Source organism: Podarcis tiliguerta (genome assembly GCF_965153285.1).
Source record: "Podarcis tiliguerta genome assembly, chromosome: 5".
NCBI lineage: Eukaryota > Metazoa > Chordata > Lepidosauria > Squamata > Lacertidae > Podarcis > Podarcis tiliguerta.
This window is the reverse complement of record NC_139538.1, coordinates 54,697,369-54,716,800: the sequence shown is the minus strand read 5'-3', so window position 1 is coordinate 54,716,800 and position 19,432 is coordinate 54,697,369. Positions and strand designations below refer to the sequence as shown.

The following is a 19,432-nucleotide window of genomic DNA, read 5'->3' as shown; positions in this document are numbered from 1 at the left end:
AGTTAATTCTAGGATTCTAACAATCTAGCTTAAAGAACAACTTGTATTGCCACATATATGAAATAATAACTGTAGGACATGATTAACTCAAACAGCTATTAGGTATTGCTGGCCACCTGAATTGTCAATGAAATTGGGCCAATACACTGTATCAATATAGGAAGGCAGCGAAGAGAGTTACAATCAATGCAGCAATGCCTTACTTGAGATCTTAAGTGTAGGGGCAATTCCAGATGGAAGGTTTGCCAAGTGCCAGGTGTGCTGAACCATAATCAAACAGAACTGGTAAAGAAGGTTCAACAACAACTGGAAACGGAATAACAATGGCTGGGTCAAACCTGCACTCAGCTGAGTATCTCCTCTTTGGTGTATTTTCATTTTCATTTCATTTGGATGCTACCATCCATGACTTAGGAACTGCCCTAAGAGCAAAGCTACAGGGAACCAGGCAGAGGGCCTTCTCGGTAGTGGCGCCCGCCCTGTGGAACGCCCTCCCAGCAGATGTCAAAGCGATAAATAACTACCTGACATTTAGAAGACATCTTAAGGCAGCCCTGTTCAGGGAAGTTTTTAATCTGTGATATTTTACTGTATTTTTTGTTTCTATGGAAGCCGCCCAGAGTGGCTGGGGAAACCCAGCCAGATGGGCGGGGTACAAATAATAAATTATTATTATTATTATTATTATTATTATTATTATTATTATTATTATTATTTGTCTGAATTAAGAGAAGGAAAAATGGTTGTAATGCAGACATTCAGCATGCATGGAGCTGAACTAGGTCCGCTGACAACTCGTTTTGCAGCAAAGCGCACCAACTTTTTAGAAAATCTCTGACACTACCAACATTTTGAGAACATACTCTTCTGACAAGTACAACCACAGAACTGAAAAGAAAACCATAGAAGAAAGGTATGTGGCATTGCACACACCCGTATGACAGAAACGAAGATAAAGAAGTTCCATTGCATCAGGCTTTCTAGGACTGCCAAGCCACTTGGTATCTTGACTCTGAGGACCAAACTATGGGAGCTGTAATTTATGTGTCAAGGTTTAAGTAAGAACCATAGGGGTATCTGGGACCCCAGAATGAGGGGAGGGGAAGGGGTTAAATTACCCTGAAGCTGTTATTCACCCTGGGAAGTTTCAGGACTGAGCTTTGGCACTGAAAACAGAATGCAAGACTAAATCCTCATAAGCCCTGGCTCACATAAAGTCTGTTAGGTAGGCAGCACTGCCAATATTCTTACTGGCACTTATATGTTTAAGACTGGAAGTTAACCTCTCTTTTCAACCTGTATTACAGAGGTGAGGAACCCCTGGTCCATGGGTTAATCTTGGCCCACTAGGGGTCCAATTTGGTCTGCGAAGCAATCCCCCCCCCACACACATGAACTCACCAGCTGATGTCACTGGTAATGTCAGCTGATGAGTTGGAGAAATAGGGCTTAACCCTGCATTGGCTGCATGCCCTGTTCCCAGCAGGAAACAAGATCACACAGCTATGGCAGCAGGATTTAATCCCCACTCATCAACAGATGAGCAGAGATTAAAGCCCTTTGCAAAAGCACTGCTTGAAGCAGCTAAATATTGCAAAGTGGTGTTAATTTACAAGGAATCAATCATTTCTACTACATACTGTGTACCAGTTTATTGCAATATTCGCTTTATTGCACTGGTCTGGAACCGAACCCAAATATATCTGAGGTTTGCCAGTAGTCATTATAAACTGAAGTCAAATATAAAAGGGGGGAGGGGGAATGTACTAAGTCCTAGATTTGCAAGTGAATTCACCTTAGCAATTGAGTTTGAATCTTCACTTTGTTTTTCCTTTTTCTAGAAGGCGCAGCAGCAATTTAGAAAATAACGATGCTCTGACAGGATCCCCAGATTTCTCTCTTCTCTCCCACTCCCAACTTGTGTCATAACCTGTATGTCATCTAAAATCAGGCAGGGGTGGGGGAAGAGGGTTTCTATTTTACATACCCATAGGCTGACCCAAAAATATGTTGGCAAGGGCAGTTGGCTAAGACTGTACAAGGTCACTCAGGATGTCCAATAATTGTCCTAACACTTTACCTGTTATGGCACAATAATGAGAGTTTTTTTTCATTATTTTCGGGTGAATGAACCTGGCAGATGCTGACAGCCAGCAGATGTGTAAAGTTCGAGGTGATTTGTAAGGGACCAGCTCATCTGACGCACAGTAATTGCATTGTGGGACATTGTCACTCAGAGTCTTGTCCTGTTCTGTCAGAATGAGGTAAAGGTCAGTTCAAAGAACTGGCATAGCATAAGGGACAGCTCCTCACTGAAATTAAAAATATTTTCATATATCTCCTCATACCACACCCATAACATGAAGAAACTCAGGGATGTATCCACAATTATGATGGAAAGGGTGAACTGGGGAACTAGAAAATTTCTTATTGTTGTATATATAAGCAGAGATATACAAGTTGTTTCAAATTCCCACTTGTAGATATGGTGCTTCATCATTTACTATTTTTCTTGGCATAGAAATTCCCTTCACAGTGCTACCTCTGGTTACGAACTTAATCCGTTCTGGAGGTCCGTTTGTAACCTGAAACCACTCATAACATGAGGCGCGCTTTCGCTAATGGCGCCTCCTGCTGCTGCCGCGCTGCTGGTGCGCGACTTCTGCTTGCATCCCGGGGCAAAGTTCACAACAAGGGGCATCTACTTCCGGGTTAGTGGAGCTCGTAACCCACAGCGTTCGCAAGGAGGACGGTACGTAAGACGAGTTCCACTGTATTTCACACAGTCTCCTTCACTAGCCATGTCAGAATTACAGCAGGCAATTTCAGATTATTTTCTAGGCCCAGAAAATTCTCACTGCCTAAACTTACTTCTGTTTCCCTTGCCTGTTAGCTTCCATTTATGATACCGCCTCATATATTTCACTAGTCCACAGTGCAATGGAAACATTGCCAAAGGTTCAGATTTTTAAAAGGAGTACTATTTAAGACTCAGAAATCTATGGGAGACACACAACGAGTTCAAAGTTTGGTTGACAGTTGATATTATGATTATAAACATTATCCTGTTCCAGATATAAGCATCAGGCTATGCTTCTGTTTCACATGCTCCCCGTTCCCTCATGCCTTCCAATTTTCTCTCTTGTTCCCTGGTTCATGACAAAACATTGTTTCCTCTTAACTAAAACAGGAAACCCACTTTAAACTATGGTTTTCAATTCCACACAGGTGGTAAAATATGTTTAGCCGAAATGACATTTCGCCTGATTTGGAGGTTTTGTCGAGCTGTGGTTTGCAATGAACCAGGAAATTTGGGAGAATCTGAGTGTTTAAGAGGAGGAAGGAGCCCAAAACACAACTCCAACAGCCATTTGTGTCTGAACTAGTTAATTTTCAGCATTTTGTATTCTGTGCATTTCGGTGTAATGAGACTTCCACACTTGTTAAATAAGAATTTCAGGTTTGTTGGTGTGTGTGTGTGTGTGTGTGTGTGAGAGAGAGAGAGAGAGAGAGAGAGAGAGAGAGAGAGAGAGATTAGCGGAAGCGGTTTCTCAAAGTTTGCATCATAGAAGGAAATTAGTTTTCTTATGTCACAGTGAACCAATACACAAAGTGTACTAAGGCTGAAATTCGAGTCTGGCAACAAGCAGTGTTAAACCAGAAGCACCTGTCAATCATGTGTTGCTCACTTATGGAAACCCCCTTCTATCAAGATAGAGATTCTGCAAGATTCTTCAGGCTGAGCATTCCCTTACCAGAGCAAGAGAACAGTTTTACTCCATGGGAACTTACTGCAAATTCATCAACATTATTTACATCCCTGGGTCTTCAAGTAATCATTAATGATGCCATTAACAGAATGCAAGTGGGCTCCCAGTCTGTTACCAGCTACTAAGGAAAGTTCAGCAGGTCCAGCACCCCCCATCATAGGCTGAAGTCATCAAAATCTATCTATCAAATTATGATAAGCAAAGCCACAATTCTGGCCAAACGAGGAAATACTAGCACAAAGAATATTGGAATGTGTCTGTAGATTATCAACACTCCTGCTTCTACAAACAATACAAGGAAGTGTTCTGTTATTTACTGAGCTACACCAAAAAATGACACCAATGTAATTGCTTTGATCTTTAATATCTCTCTTTAAAAGGACTTCGGCATCCACCTACTTTCACAGTCCTTTTCCATATTATCTCAACCCTGGTAACCTTAAATTACAAAGTTTTATTTCCTTTTTATGCTCTCTTGTCTTTGCTCAAAACTTTCATCTATTAAGTTCTCGCTTACGTTCAGAGGTAATGCCCTCTTTTCCTTTCATCTACTTTGTGGTCTTTCCTTAGGCACCTTCTCATTTTCCAATATTTTTAAAGAAAAGGAAGGCCAAAAAGGAGCAGGAAAGATAGTTGGCAGATATATAACAGAAACTTGCAGCAAAAAAAAAAGGTGAGTTGTGTCAAGCTCATGTACAGCAAGAAGGCAAGAGGGTCAGTATTACTATGCGAGGCAGAAAACTGGGCCACCCTAGAGGGTGATTTTTAATGAGTATGGTTGTATCACAGAACTGCAAAAGGATGCCAGTTAACAAAAGTAGAATACAGCTCTCAGAAAGAAGCAAAACCACACACCCAGCAAGCAATGAATAATTAGATAGCAACACAGATAGTTGGGGCACTGGGGCAGACTAGAGCTACGTTATCCAACAGCAATTCAATATTAACGTCATGAACGTTACAGGTCTTCAAAGCTACAGGAGCAAGTTCATCAGCTGCCTAAAAGGCAAAAGAGGTTCAGCAAAGGTTGGAGCAACAGAAGGGCAACTGAGATGATACCTAACTCCATAACAAGAAAATTAGACAGGAAACAAGTAGCAAGCTAAAATCTTGATCCTTCCCCCCCCCCCCCGTTTATTTTATTTTTATTTTTTATTTTTTTTGCTTTTCTACACAGGTTGACACCTAAATATTTGGGGTTCCTGGGAACCAAAAATAATATACCCTGCATAAACTAACTATAGCCACTGGCAGGAGTGGGGTGGAGAGAATCCCACACATATTTTTGAGAGATAAACAGATGAAGAGCCAAGCAGCCAGAGTTTGAAGCTACATCAAAAGCTAGCAGGCATGCAACTGGTGACAATAGAAAAAACACATTGTTCTGCTTTAGTAAGGATGCATAGCTCTGTCCAACAGTATTGGGCCCTCAATCCTATTCTTCTAATTCAAAGCCTAAAACTAGTAGCCTTGGGGTTCTATCATCTATTAACGCAAGTGGCTGATTAAATGTTCACCAATTAGCCCTCTGATCTTTGAGCCTGATAGCACAGTAATTGAGATCTGATTGCAAGTTGAAATTGCATGAAAAAGGCTCATCTGTACAGGCATTGAGAGCTTTCCCTCCTTGATTATCCCAAAGACACCTATGAACCTTTGCAGTTCAGCTATTAATTAATTAGCTGTACAGTCCTGGAAATAAATTTATTTGCCATTACTACTATACTGAGCTGCTTTAATCACAACATTTTTATGGGCAATATAATCCAGTAATCATATTACACTGGCCTTTGTTTCATACTGATGGATAGTTAACGGTTTGCCTTTGAAGTCACTAATTATCATCTATAAAAGCCAATCAAGCCAATCAAATCCAATACAACACTTCCACTGTGAAATCATTATTATACTTCGTATATAAAGAACATCTGTTGGTAAACAATTAACTTGAGACTAACAGAAAGGAAGCAATTCTTTGCTTCATTTTAATAAGGCCTTACAACTGGAATTAAAGTGGATGGTTCAATCGGCTTCATACCTTTTTTAAAAGCTGTGAAGTTACCATGATTCTGCAAACACACACACACTCAATATATATGGTATTTTGTGTCCATTTCTTTTGGGATCATAATATTGCAAGGATGGTTTTATCCTCTAGTATACATTATTTTTTTAAAGGTCTTATAGGGGAAATAGAACTATGAACTACTGCCTGTTTTAACAGATGATTTACTAATTTACTAAAACCGCTTTATCAACAGTAGCATGTCCCCCCAAATAACTTTGATACTGTCATTATGTGGCAGCAAACTGGTTTGACCTTACTTGGGGATTCATGCTACAAGAGCACAGATCATCTGCTTAGAAGAAAATGTTGGGGCAATGCAGGGGTCTGTAAATTGAGTAAAAAGGCACTGGAATGGAAATGTAGCATTTTGAATTCTCAGCTTTGTCAGTGATCAGAAATATCATGGTGGTATAATGTCTCCGAAAGAGTCGTGTGTAGTCAGCCTTCTATTGCCCTAGTTTTAAACATGAAAATGGAAAGCCATAGTGTATTGGAGCTACATTGGTTACGCAAATGGAAAAGCAACCTGGGATATGTTGATGCATTTATGTTTTTAGTACCTTTTCGTATGGAAGAGTCTCCTTGCATACAACTCGTATGTGCATTTCCAATGCTTCCGTGATTATTGTTATTAAAAACATTGTTCCCTAACTTAGGGGATAAGATATATGGGATGGAAAGAGAAGGTAAAAAGATCATATAGCTACTGTGCCTTGTCTTAGAACTCTTGCATTTATTGAGCGTGTGTCAGAATACATAAAATTAAAATAATTAATGTTAAGATTTAAAATATAGAATAACATAAAAGTACTCGGCCTCAATATACCAAAAGTAAAGTGTAGCTATTTTATCTACCTAAAAAAAAAGCAGCTTGATGTGTCAAGCATCACCAATCACTGCCACTCATAGAAACTAGCAGATGCCACTGGAAATGTCTATTTCACATGCACCTCAAGCAGGGTCTTTGTAGACCTGCTTGCAGGATCATCTGTACTAGCTCCCTGCAACCCGCCCCTACATACTGAATTGTTTTACAATTCCAATTCTGCTAGGTTCCCTGGCAATCCTGCCCTTGTAAGACTCTGCAGGTATCTTATTCTAACAGGACTGTCCAGCTGCTCCACCGCCTCATGATGCCCAAGATTTCCGTTCCTCTTTTAAAGAGCGCTGTTGAAAGTTGTGCTAACAGATGCCCTATAGTGGCCAAACAACAGGATGTTGTAAATGTCCAACCGCTGTGGGCTTTTCAGATGTATATGCTAATGGATATGCTATCAGCATACAGCTGTAAATGCAAATAACAGGTCTCAGGCGGAGCATGTTTTATTGCTTCTTTAACCACCTTCTGCATTGTAACTGGCCAACTCCTCACTGGTTGCAACATGAAAAGCAAATCACTTGCCTCATGTTGATGCTGTATAAACCAATCAGGGCAATAATAGCACAGAAGAGAGGAGATGCTATAGCTGATTTGATAAGGGCTTTTAACTAAGATTCTTACTTGTGTCCTTGCCTATTAAAACAATAAAAGTAATTACAAGCAAGGGCAGAGGATATAGGCCCGTGGTCACACTTCATATTAAGTTATAAAAAGCACACAAAGGCTTGCATACTCAACAGATGTTTTGACAAAGTGACAAAACAAGAGTGACTATTTTGGAATGCAACGAGCTATTCTTTGATGACATGTAATCCACTTAACCAAATAAGCTGATGGCCAGCTATAAAAATTATAACATATTAGCACTCGCCCACAGTGTGTTAACCTTTGCATGCTATACATAAATCAAACCTTAATATGAAATTTCACTCAGCAATTGAAATTTGATTACTCTGGATCATTCTGACAACTGCATGCATCCTGGCATCCATAATTACACTGTGAGAAACAATCCAAGTTATTAGATAAAAGAGCTTTTCTGCAATAAGGATAATGAGGCAAATTCTGTTCTTGGCTAATCAAACGTAAAGAGAAATGTTGCTGTTCAACTTCCAGTTTGGTTTTTCTTTTCCAGCACATGCAACCCTCCATAATTATACCTCGGCCTAAACACTGCAAAAAGTTAAGTTCCGGAGGATGCATCCCATACCCATTTCCCTGGAAGGAAGTCTCACTGAACTCATGGAGACACGTATAGTGTTAGATTGTCCCTCGCCATAGTGTTAGATTGTCCCTCGCAAACACAGAAACTAAGAAAGGATGGGATGTTTTTGATGCTTCCATCTTATTTTCATAATTACAGAATTGGCATTTTCTTTATGATGGACTTTAGGCAGTAGACCAAGCTCAGCTAATTACACATTTCAATTAGATGTAAGGGAAAGGTTGTTGGTGAAGCAGAAAGAAAAATCTCTCACATGAACTTATACACAAGCACACACACTAACCACACTCCTGAAGCTATAATATTAAGGTTTATAATTTCACAGGCTATGAAAGAATAAGTTGTCTGAAAGAAATACAGCCACAATGGTGCATGGGAAATTGCAAATAGTAGGAAGACATTCTGTCTTCCAGTGTTGAAATAAAATTCAACTTCCAGTCCCGTTAGCTTCTGTATTAGAATGTACAGGGTTTGGGGTAACCATTTTATCCCTCACCGTTAGCTTCTGTATTAGAATGTACAGGGTTTGGGGTAACCATTTTATCCCTCACCTTAGGCAGCAAAATGTCATAAACCAACCCTGCCCATCCAAGCCTCTTTCTGAAATTTATTTCAGTGACTCTCTTACCATTCTCCCATTATAAAGACATGTGACTTCAACCATTTTCTATCTCATAGGCTAATTGGGAAAGCATGCTCAGGAGAAATTTGCACTATAGTGACAGGCTACAAGTATGTGGAAGCAATGTGAACAGGCATTATATATATATATAACCCAACACTGGCTCCCAGCCACAGAAGATGCAACAGTTATTTTCAGCCTGAGCAAATTTCACTCGCTCTTCTGCTACTGCGGACCTAGCCCAAATGTATTTGACTGTTTGGACTAAACATCCTGGGGACCATCATTAGTTAGCATGTCAAGGCACACTTTGAAGATTCAGTATGGTCTCCCACTCTCCCTTGGGTCAAATAAGCATTGAAGCCAAATTAACTGTTGAAACATACTAATCCCTAATGAACGACTTGGACTCAGAGGCTTCCAGCAATTCAAACAGAACGCCAGCATCGCCCATTTTGCCTGAAGCCTCTAGTTTTGCTGCCATATCAACCAACATATTTCTGATGTTAAATTACAGCTTAAGTTGTCTGCACAGATTACAGCTCGTAAGAGCTGTAGCATGCACGGCAATGAACAATATGGTTACTATTTTGTAGTCCGACTGAAAAACCTCAACAGACACCGAAGCCTAATAGAGACAACTGAGGTTCCAAGGACAGCACAGACAACTCTTTGGTTTAAACAATTTGTAATATTCTTCCAATTGAGAAGCAGAGAATTAATGTATAGTTCACTGCCTTAATTATGTGAAATAAAGGGCAAAGTCTCCATGTAAGTATCCACTGTTATTCATGACAGCCTCAATAGATTTTGGTTCTCAGCAAAAGAATACAGCACATTTTCCATAACCAAAAAAGCTGTAGATAGAGCAACTTGCACAGTCAGACTATGCAAAATGAGACTGCCACCCATTTCAGCTGCTACAAACATGGGCAACAATACACGTGAGGGGGTGCAGGAAGCAAGAACGAAGGTACTAACTCCACCCACCCAGTTGCCACTTTTATTGCCTTCCTACTCCTGGAAGGCAGCTGTGTGAAGTGGGGAGCCTTTTGTATCCATGGAGGCTCCCTGCACATTTTGGGTCCATATGTGTAATACCAGAAGAGGCCTTGCATCATACACTACAGCAGTCCCATTTTATTTTTACTTTATTTTATGGATTTTACAAGTTCCCACTAACGGAAAATGAAAAGTACCCTAAATATAAACGCAAAACAAAACAGCGCAATTTTAAGTCAATAGAAAGTAAACAAATGCAAAGTAACGGGAAAGCAATCTGCAGAGACAAGAGTCTGGGAAAAGAAAAAGGATTTCTGCCCCTCTCATAATACTAGAATCCAAGGTCGTCCAATGAACTCGAACAGCAAGAGATCCAGCACAGGCTTTCAGAGGCATTTCTACATGCAGCGCATAGCTAAACTATGGAATAAGCTACCACAAGATGTGGTTGATGGCCATCAACTTTGACAGCTTTAAAAGGGGATTAGACAAATTCATGGAAGATGAGGATATCGATAGGCACTAGTCATAATAGCTAAAGACTACATTCAGGATCACAAACACAATACCGCTTGCTGAAGAACCACAGTGGGAAAGTGCCTTCGCATTGCCCTACTGTTTTGCACATGTCCAAAGAGACCACATGCAAACTTAGATCAAGGAATAGATTTAGAACAGATAAAATTTACAAAATATCCAATTTGATTTATTTCTGGTACTTCAAGTGTGGCCCATTTGAGCCAAAAGAACTTTTCTTCCTACCCTGCATGTGAGCATGATTCCTTCCACCAAGGTATCAGGAAATGCCACAATGAGAGGCTGAAATGAAAGGGAGCTATGAAACAGCAATTCTAGTAGAAAAAGGTAACTGGCTCTCTAATTGAGAATAATTTGGTGCTCTTGTGCAACTTCAATTGATTGGTCCTCATATAATGCTAAGTAGCTACAGCTTCAATCTTTCATCCAGGAAATTGCACACTTACTTGCTCACACTAAACTATGGTTTGGCTTAGCATTACATGCAAACTATTTGAAAGAGGCTTACTCAACAGAACATACTGGTGGATTGTACCAGTTATTTTCCATTAGATGACTCAGCAGCTTATTTAAAAGGTTTTATTGTGATTCACACTGTATGTTTTAATGAAATTTTATTATTAATGTAAATTGTCTTGGGAAGTCTATAAGAAAGAAAGAGGGTTTAGTTTACTCACACTCAAGCTTTAACTGATTATCATATGTGGAGTCAGGAGGAAGAATCCTTTCTGGGTAAGCAACCCTGGGTTGGTTGTTGTTTTTCTGACTTTGCCCACTGGGTTGTAGATTGACTTGTTACAGAAGTAATTTCAATGAATTTTTCTGCCACATATTTGTCTGAGATACATAATATTTTGGACTGCATGAATTCATCTGTAGGGGCTTGATACAAGGGTGATTCTGCACCGCACAGCAAAGGATAACTAGATGGCCCCTGTATGTTCATGATTCTATTTTTCATATTCCTATCAGTGTTAATACTGCCACCCCATTTTCTGTGAAGGAGAAGTAGCCATTATTCTCAGCAGCAATGAATTTTTTGTACCCCCAGGCAGTAAAGAAAAGGAATCAACTCAATAGTCACCACACTAGGAAACTCTAACAGGACAAAGATGCCACAATATGATCACCTGCCTGATGCTTTTTCTACTTCAAAAAAATATGGTTTTTCCTACAAGCACAACTAGATTTGACAAGAGACCTTGTCCTGCCCCCCTTCCCTGTAATTCAAAGTATACCTGAAAATTAATGTTAATTCTGGATAAATTAACTGCATTTTTGCCAGACACTTATTTTTAGGGATTATACCTCAACAGTTAATATATATTTTACAAAACACGCTTTATTTTCATTTTAATTAGAGATCACGCTACACTTCAGCTTGCTCATCTGATCTTGTCAACTTTTTAAAAGGTTGTCTCTTAATGCTCATTCTGTTTATTAGAAGGAACAATTGCTTTATGCAACTATATTTTAAAACGGTAGCTGGGTTTTTTTGAAAACACTAGAGTTGTAGCGATCAGATTAAAAATAATGCGAGTATAGAAGATATGCAACTTTGATACATTCTCTAGTTGTTTTGTTAGCCTGTTACAGCAAAAACAACAGTGTATTGTAGCACCTTTCTATGTTATTTGTAAATGCAGTATACCAATGTCTGGTGTGCACCACCAGCATTAGCGGACGAAACATGTGGCCATTGCAGCAAGAATGTGTGTACATGTGTACAGAATGTGTGTCAATTTACTACAACAGCCACTGAGAGCCAACCTGAGGGGGAGATCAGGGGGCAGGGAATCATTCAGTTCAGAGGTTGTGTGGCTCACAGACAGTCTTCAGATCCTACCTGTTATATTTTAATGACTTGCCAGCTGTGTGGGAAGGACTGCAGGTCAGTAGCAGAGTTCACCTGTTGCCTACAGAAGGTCCTGTGGCATCTCCGGGTCTGGCAGGGACAGGCTCCCTGCCTGAAACCCTGGCGAGCCACTGCCAGTCAGTGTAGACAGCGTTGAGCTAGATGGAGCCGCTACCTACGTTCCTAAACCAACCAGGGCTGGCAGCCCTGCTCTACAACCGCGCCGAAGGAATCTCGCCTTTTATTTTCCCCCTGGCATTTTTCCCCTTTCAAGTGCGAAAAGCAAAGTGCAAAGACGTTCCCTATCTGAACCCCTTTTCTCGCCGAGAAAAAGCACGACTGCAGTGTGCTGCTCCTCCTCCTCGCAGCTCCCACAAGGGCTCCGACATTATAAATGGTTGTACGCTGTACGAGGAGGACAGGTCTCCTGGGCTCTCCAGAGGGAAGGAGTTCTGTGAAGGACAATAAACTTGCAGCCTGGGGGCTCCGCGGGTCCCCACTTACTTTTTCACTGCTTCTATAGATCCGGGAATGGGGACTCCGCCTCCTTCGCCTCCACTGTCATAAAGCACCCCGCTGATGTCTAGCACCAGCCCCTCCACGCCCGCAAGGTGCTTCCCCCACTCCGCCATCGCCCAGAGCAGCCCGTGCAGCCTGCCCACAACCAGAGCGCATATTCTCCGCCGCCGCCGCCGCCTCCCAAACCCTTCCTGCCCGCCGAGGCGTCTGGGAAATGTAGTCGCCCGCCGACGCGGAGGCTGCGAACGGCGCCTCAGGGCCTGTAAGCAGTTATTGGAGGAGTGAGCGCTGCTGACTTGCTTCCGAGTAGACGGGCGTTGATCGACGCTGCCTGGGACACTGGGGCTGGGGGGTGGGCTGGGCGTAGAATCACAGAATTCCAGAGTTGGAAAAGTTGCCGCCTGTCCTGTATAATACAGGATCGACTCGCATTTCAATGTAAAATGCTTTGCCCTGTATTTCAGGGCTTGTCAGTGTGCCAGGTTAGGGATCCTCTCCAAATGCGTGTGCGTGAAAGGTCATGTACTTGGTAGCAAAGCACAGGGAGATTTACAAATTTATGTATATGGGGCACGTGTGTGTGATAACATTCCAGAGAGGCGATCCTGTTAGGTTGCAATAGATTGTAAATGGGTTGCTTTGGAGTCGCTTCAGCACCAGGTGAAAAATACTTTGACACCCCCAGCCCCGCCCTGTATTTTTGCCAGAACAAGGATGGCAACCCCACCAGAGGATCATCCAGGGCTGTCCAACTTCCAAGAAACTGCAATCTACACCCACTATATAAAAAAACAAAACTGGCAGTGATCTACCCATTGGATTGACCAGAGTTGTTGAGCTTTTTGGGGGTGGGGCTCAGGAGCCGCGATCAACCAGGATCGATTCCAGTACAACCCTCTGCAATACAGGAATATGCAGCTGTCTCTTACAAGGATCGAACCTGCAACCTGCTTTAACCCACTTAGCTAATTGGTGGGCTCATAAGTAGACTTAATGCTGGTGACAGGTTGTGGAGATTTCTTGGCTGTGGGCACTGCTGCAGGGAGGTCAAACCAATCCCATGGGGACTCTAGCGAGCGATAGCAAGCAGGAATGCCCGTGTGCTGCAGTGGTTAGAGTGTCAGACCTGTGAGAACAGGGTTTACATCCCTCCTTGGCAACGAAGCTCACTGGGTGAGGACAGTCACAACCTCTCAGCTGAACCTACCCCACAGGGTGGTTGTGGGGATTAAATGACCATGTATGGCACCTTGAGCTCCTTGGAGAAAAAGGTGGGATAGAAAATAAATAAATGCATGTGGTCATAGGTGGTTTGCTCAGTTTAGGAGGTACACAAACACACGCACACAATAATTCCCATAATCCCTGACCATTGTTCATGCTGCCTACAGCTGATGGGAGTTGGCATCCAAGAATATCTGGAGGGCTGCAGCTTCTCCATCTCTGCCTTATGAGATAGAGAGGATGAGAAGAGATGAAAAGGCAGGAACAATTATGGGAAGTGTGGCTGTGGGGAATGATCCAAGAACAGGAACACAGCGAGGCTCACAGACCAGCACCACAATTTCAGGATTAACTACGGGCTCATCTCTCTGTTAGGGTATATTCCTTTCTCCATGAAATCTCATCCTTATCTCTTCCCCTCTTCACATCTTAACCTTTGTGCCTATGTACTGCCTCTTTTGATACTGTTGGCTGATCCATTCTGATATCAAGTGTGGCCGGGTGCTTTCAAAGCCCCTCCGGCTGCCATTGACTTAACTTCTCTGATGTTTCAGATGGGCCACTCCAATGCACACTTTTAGGTGCCATAAAAGGGCCGTCAGATCTAAATGCCAGATTTTATTAGCAACTTTTGTTAAATCAGACCTCTTCATCTTTCTTCTTAGCTGATGGGCTTTCTAATAACACTTGTTGATGCAGATTGGGTGAGTTGTCTTGGGGACTTTTGATAGAAATAGAGTAACACTTATAATAGAACTATACAGTTGGAAGGGGTCTTGGAAATCACCCAATGCAGAGTTCTTCAGCCTTGAGTGCCCAGATGTTGTTGGACTCCCATTAGCCCTAGCTAGCTTAGTCAGTGGCGATGGAAATTTTAGTGCAGCAACATCTGGAGATCCAAAAAGCTGTTCTTTCTTTCTTTTCTTTTTAAAATATTTTCTATTAGGAATTTCAACAAGACATTTTATCAAAAAACATATCAGCCTTAACCCCCCCCCCTATTTTTCACCCTCCCCATAAAGTAACCCCCCTCCCCTTCCCCGGCTTCCCTCAGCTTCTCTCTCTGGTTTATCAACAAATGTTACTCTCTGCTTGTTACAAAATTGTATAGATCCTTAATTTATCTGACTAGCTATTGTCAATAAAAAGTTTGTGATTATTTATTCAAAACCTGCCAAGGAGTCCAGTTCACTTTGTTGTTTCTTTAAGTACTTTATAAAAGGTTCCCATTCATCTTTAAAGTCACAGTTATCCTTGTCCCGTAGTTTGTGTGTCAATTTTGCCAATTCTGCGTAGTCCATCAGTTTCTCTTGCCATAATTCTTTAGTCGGGATTTCCTCGTTCTTCCATCCTTGTGCTATTAAGACTCTTGCCGCCGTTGTTGCATACATGAAGATATTTTTCGCTTTCTTTGGCAGGTCTTTTCCTACAATCCCTAACAAAAATGCTTCAGGTTTTTTAACAAATGTTAGATGGAACATTTTCTTCAGCTCATTGTATATAATTTCCCAAAACTTTTTAATTTCATTACAATCCCACCACATATGATAAAAAGTCCCTTCCTTTTCTTTACACTTCCAACACAAAAGGCTGTTCTAATCCAGCCAAGATCTGCAGTACAGGATGCAAGTACAACATCCTTGAGAGATGGCTATCCAAATACCTCCAGCGAAGAAAATCCTCTACCACCCCCTCTGCTGTCAAACAGCTCTTTTAAGGTAGCTTCTCCTAATGTTTAGCTGATGCTATCTGGGCTCTCTGCTATTTCTACCCACCTGCTGCTTACAAAGGTATACTGATGGAGCATTGGGATTGGAAACCAACTTATACTGAGTCAGACTATTGGCTCATCTAGCTCAGTCAGTGTTTTCTACACTGACAAGTAGTGACTCAGGCAAGAGTTTCTTAGCCCTACCTGGAGATGCTGGGGACTCAGCCTAGCACCTTTTGAATGCAAAGCATTGTGATAAATGGCCCACAATAGCAACAAAAACTAACATTTTATTTTAGCTGATTCATGTGCAGTCAAGGCCATGGACTATAAACACTCATTTCACCAGAGTTCTTAGGTTTGTGCCCAAATAGTTTAACTGAAAAGAATATACAGTATATAAGTAACTTAAAACTTATGCAACATTGAGCCAGAGTTGACCAAAAGGTCATATAATCTGACGTGGCTTCAAAATTGGACCATCTGAATGACGAAAACACATCAACTAGGTGCGGCAGCCCAATCCTATGCATATTAGTTCTGAAATAAGTTCCACTGTGTTCAATAGAGGGAGGGTTACTGCCAAAGTGAGCATGTGAGCTCTGGTCTTAATTGGATTGTAGGTTAGCCACTCTCAGTTTATAAAGCACCAGACTGCCACCTTATACAAATACCTTAAAACCTCATTAGTTTGTTGTGGAAAGAAGTGGCCCGTTCCATGGTGTTTTATGACTATATGAGAGATTTTATCAAGTATGTTCAAACTTAGGCAATGTTGTGTGGAGTTTTTTTTTTTACTCTCTTGATAAAGTGCAGATGCTTTTTATTGTTAACACAATCACTGGCTTGCCACAATTCAAGAATATATAAGAAACAGTGTTGGAATTATAGTCTACTTTATTTCAAGAAAAGCCAAGGAGTCTTGGAACCATTGATTTGCCTCACTGCTACGAGTCGCTTCTTCTTAAAGATAATATCTAAACTGTAAAATTCATTATATAGACCCAGAAGCAGGTTATTTAAAACAACACCACTAATGGTACAATATCTCAGCTGTCCACACTGATAGGGAACATTGTCTTGGATAGTGTTATCAGTCCTGGACACCCGCTATGAATATTGATCCGAAGCTTGTAACAGCCATCACTTGCCGTCAGGACAGGTCAGGGTTGAAACCCACCTAGCATCAAAGCAATTTAAAGACAGCACTCAGATGGAATTTTAATGTCTGCCTGTGCTGAAAAACAAACCAAATCCAGGGAGACTGTGTGTGCATGTGCGTTGGTGAACTGACAATATTTAAAGAAGCCCTTTAGCCCTAAAATTGATACTTTTAAGTTACTCTATCTGTTTCATGACTTAAAACCCAGTCAGCTAGAACAATGATTACAGTAAATTCACAATAATATATTCCACTTTGGCCTATATATCAACTGACATGCTTTTTGTCTTTCAACATAAACACAGGTTTGTTAGGTTGGGGGCTATTTTGAAAGAAAAAAGAATCCAAACAACTGGGATATATTTGATTTTCAAATAGGCTCAGTAGCACACACTCATAAATAACAAGTCTGAATTGTATGAGAACATTATGAATTCAAAGGACAAATCAAATGAGCTTTATTTCCAGAGCAATTGGTTGCACCACAAAGTCCAAAGCTGTACTGAACTGTAAAAATAATGTTGTGCTGTTACACTATTTTAATGTATCTGTTTATATGATTAACCCTTTCAATAATTACACTCATTCTGAAATGTTTTGTGAAATGTTCACCAAATATGACCCAGAGCCTTATACTGTTACTTCCCATATACACCTATAGATGCACATGTACATATACAATATTAATATATAAATAACTTAAATTTCAACCACAGTAAAAGCACACCTACATGAATCTCTAACAGTAATTCATTTCAATGGGACCAATTGCCATGTAAGCTGCTTCTCAACATGAGTAATGGTGGCAGAATCTACCCCAGGGAGAAGACTAATATGTACTGCCAGATAAATAATGGTTTGTAAGATTATCCCCACAGACAATATTTATGTCACTGCCTGGAATCTTTTACCAGTGGATCACATTCTTTTTGCCTATTTTTCACCCTGGCCAAGAAACAGAGATGTGTCTTTATTTAACTGTGTATGTCTTCTTTATTCACCTATTTTCTTTCTCTTCAGTTATTTTCCTTTCTTTCTTATTTACACCTCATATCTTCTCCTGTATTTCCAGTTTTTACTCTACCGGTAGGCAATTTCATGATATAATTATGATCATTATTTGGTAGTCCAGGTTTAAGGTAGCTTTCAAATATGTTGGCATTATTTATATTGAGCACTTGTACAACTGTGGTACAGGTACATGACATATTTGAACTTCCTTGTGGTATAGAGTTTTCTTTCCCTTGTTTATGATGGTGCTGCCACGAATGCCTCACAAAGCAAAATTGACAGATGGCTCTACTTTTCAAACATGAATTATGTCTTAGACCAGAGCTAACTGTTCGATCCTATGCAGACTCCTTTGAGGCTCTGCCACCATTTCCTCCTCCCCACAAACGTGCTGTGGAACCAGTTGCATTTTGGAGAAAGGTGCGGGGGGGGGGAGGAAACAGTCACAAGGATGTGGAGAGTGGTCCCCACCTGACAGGAGAGGAGATGCTCAAAGTGTGACCATCAGACATGTCTTAAAGTCATCTGAGTTGGTGGCTGACACAACAAACTCCAGTTGTATCAACTGAAGACAAGGCTATGAAGAACTCAGTGGACAACAGGTTCCACAGCTGCCTGCCTGTTTCATGTGTAAAGCCTTGCCTCAATTCCACTTTGCAGAAGGTGCAACTTGAGGTTACAGTGAGCCATCATTGATGGGAAATTATTTCCACCACTGGAGGAAGCCTTTTGCATGTTTGTTTCGAATTGTATTTGCCTTGCATCTGTAATCAATAAAATTGAGTTTTCCCTTTTGTGCTCCAGATTTTTGTTCCGGATTAACATGGTTTGTACAACCCTGGAAAAGCCTTAAACTGACTCATGTCAGTGACTACTCAATTGCACTTACTAGCCTTAACCTCTAAAACTTACTCTCTAAAGCTTATTAGCCTTAACATCAATTAATTATTCCCAGGAAAGTGTGCATGGAGGGTTACACCCTCCCCCCCCAATAGAAATATATAGAAATATTTAAACCAGTCAATTGTCAAATGACAGCAACAAGGCACCCACTTCTGGGTTCCTACAACACAGACCTCCAATCATTCCTTTTCCTTTGAGTACTCCACATTTCCAAGCTCCCAGTGTAGTTTAGTGCTTTCTGAATGAAGATCAGTTATTGAAATCTTGTGAATTATGGCTTACAGGAGGAGATTTAATAGGTATGGGTACTGCAGAATATCAACCATACATGGTGGAATAGGAATGTTCATTGTAATGTTATTCTAATCAGAGGATCCCAGTTAACACAATTCTTCTATTGGATGTTGTTTTTAGAACACAATGGCTTGGGCTTGTTTTAATACAGTGGTTTTCAACCAGTGTGCCGTGGCACATTGGGGTACCTTGAATGATGGTCAGATGTGCGGCAGGCAACACTAGCCTCTGTCCCTCTTTCCTTCCTTCCCATCTCTGGTGCCCTCTCACATCTCTGCCTCCCAAAGACTTGTGTGGGTGTTTGTTGCAGCTACAAGCTCTCCGGGTGAATGGTGCCTCTGGGGCTGGCCAGGGGGTGCTTCCCAGGCCCCAGTGGGGCAGTGGGAGGAGGCACCTCTCTTTGGGGCTCAGAGACCAGGGGCAACAGGGGCAGCTGCCCAGGAAAGTCCCAATGAGAGGGGAGAAGAGAGGAGGCAGACAGAACACCCCACAAGGGAGGGTGTTCAAAAAAGCATGAGAGGCTGCCAGCTCTGCAGGCAAGGGGTGACATAACTGGGCTCCTGAGCCCCACAGGGGTGCCGCCGAAAGAATGTAGTTGGTCAATGGAGCAATGGACCCAAAAAGGTTGAAAAACTCTGTTTTAATAGAT

General features: G+C 41.4%; 1 protein-coding gene across 3 annotated transcripts in view; it reads right to left on the bottom strand.

Annotated features, from left to right (window-relative positions):
* LHPP (phospholysine phosphohistidine inorganic pyrophosphate phosphatase) overlaps positions 1 to 12,682 on the bottom strand; it is a 113,533-nt gene extending 100,851 nt beyond the window's left edge. For all 3 annotated transcript variants that reach the window (XR_014510975.1, XM_083439755.1, XM_083439756.1), the window contains exon 1: positions 12,464 to 12,682. Coding sequence is in view for 2 of the 3 variants with exons in the window: in XM_083439755.1 (XP_083295881.1) it covers positions 12,464 to 12,591 (128 nt within the window). In the remaining variant the exon portion in view is untranslated. The remainder of the gene's footprint in view (positions 1 to 12,463) is intronic.
* Between the last annotated feature and the right edge of the window lie 6,750 nt (positions 12,683 to 19,432).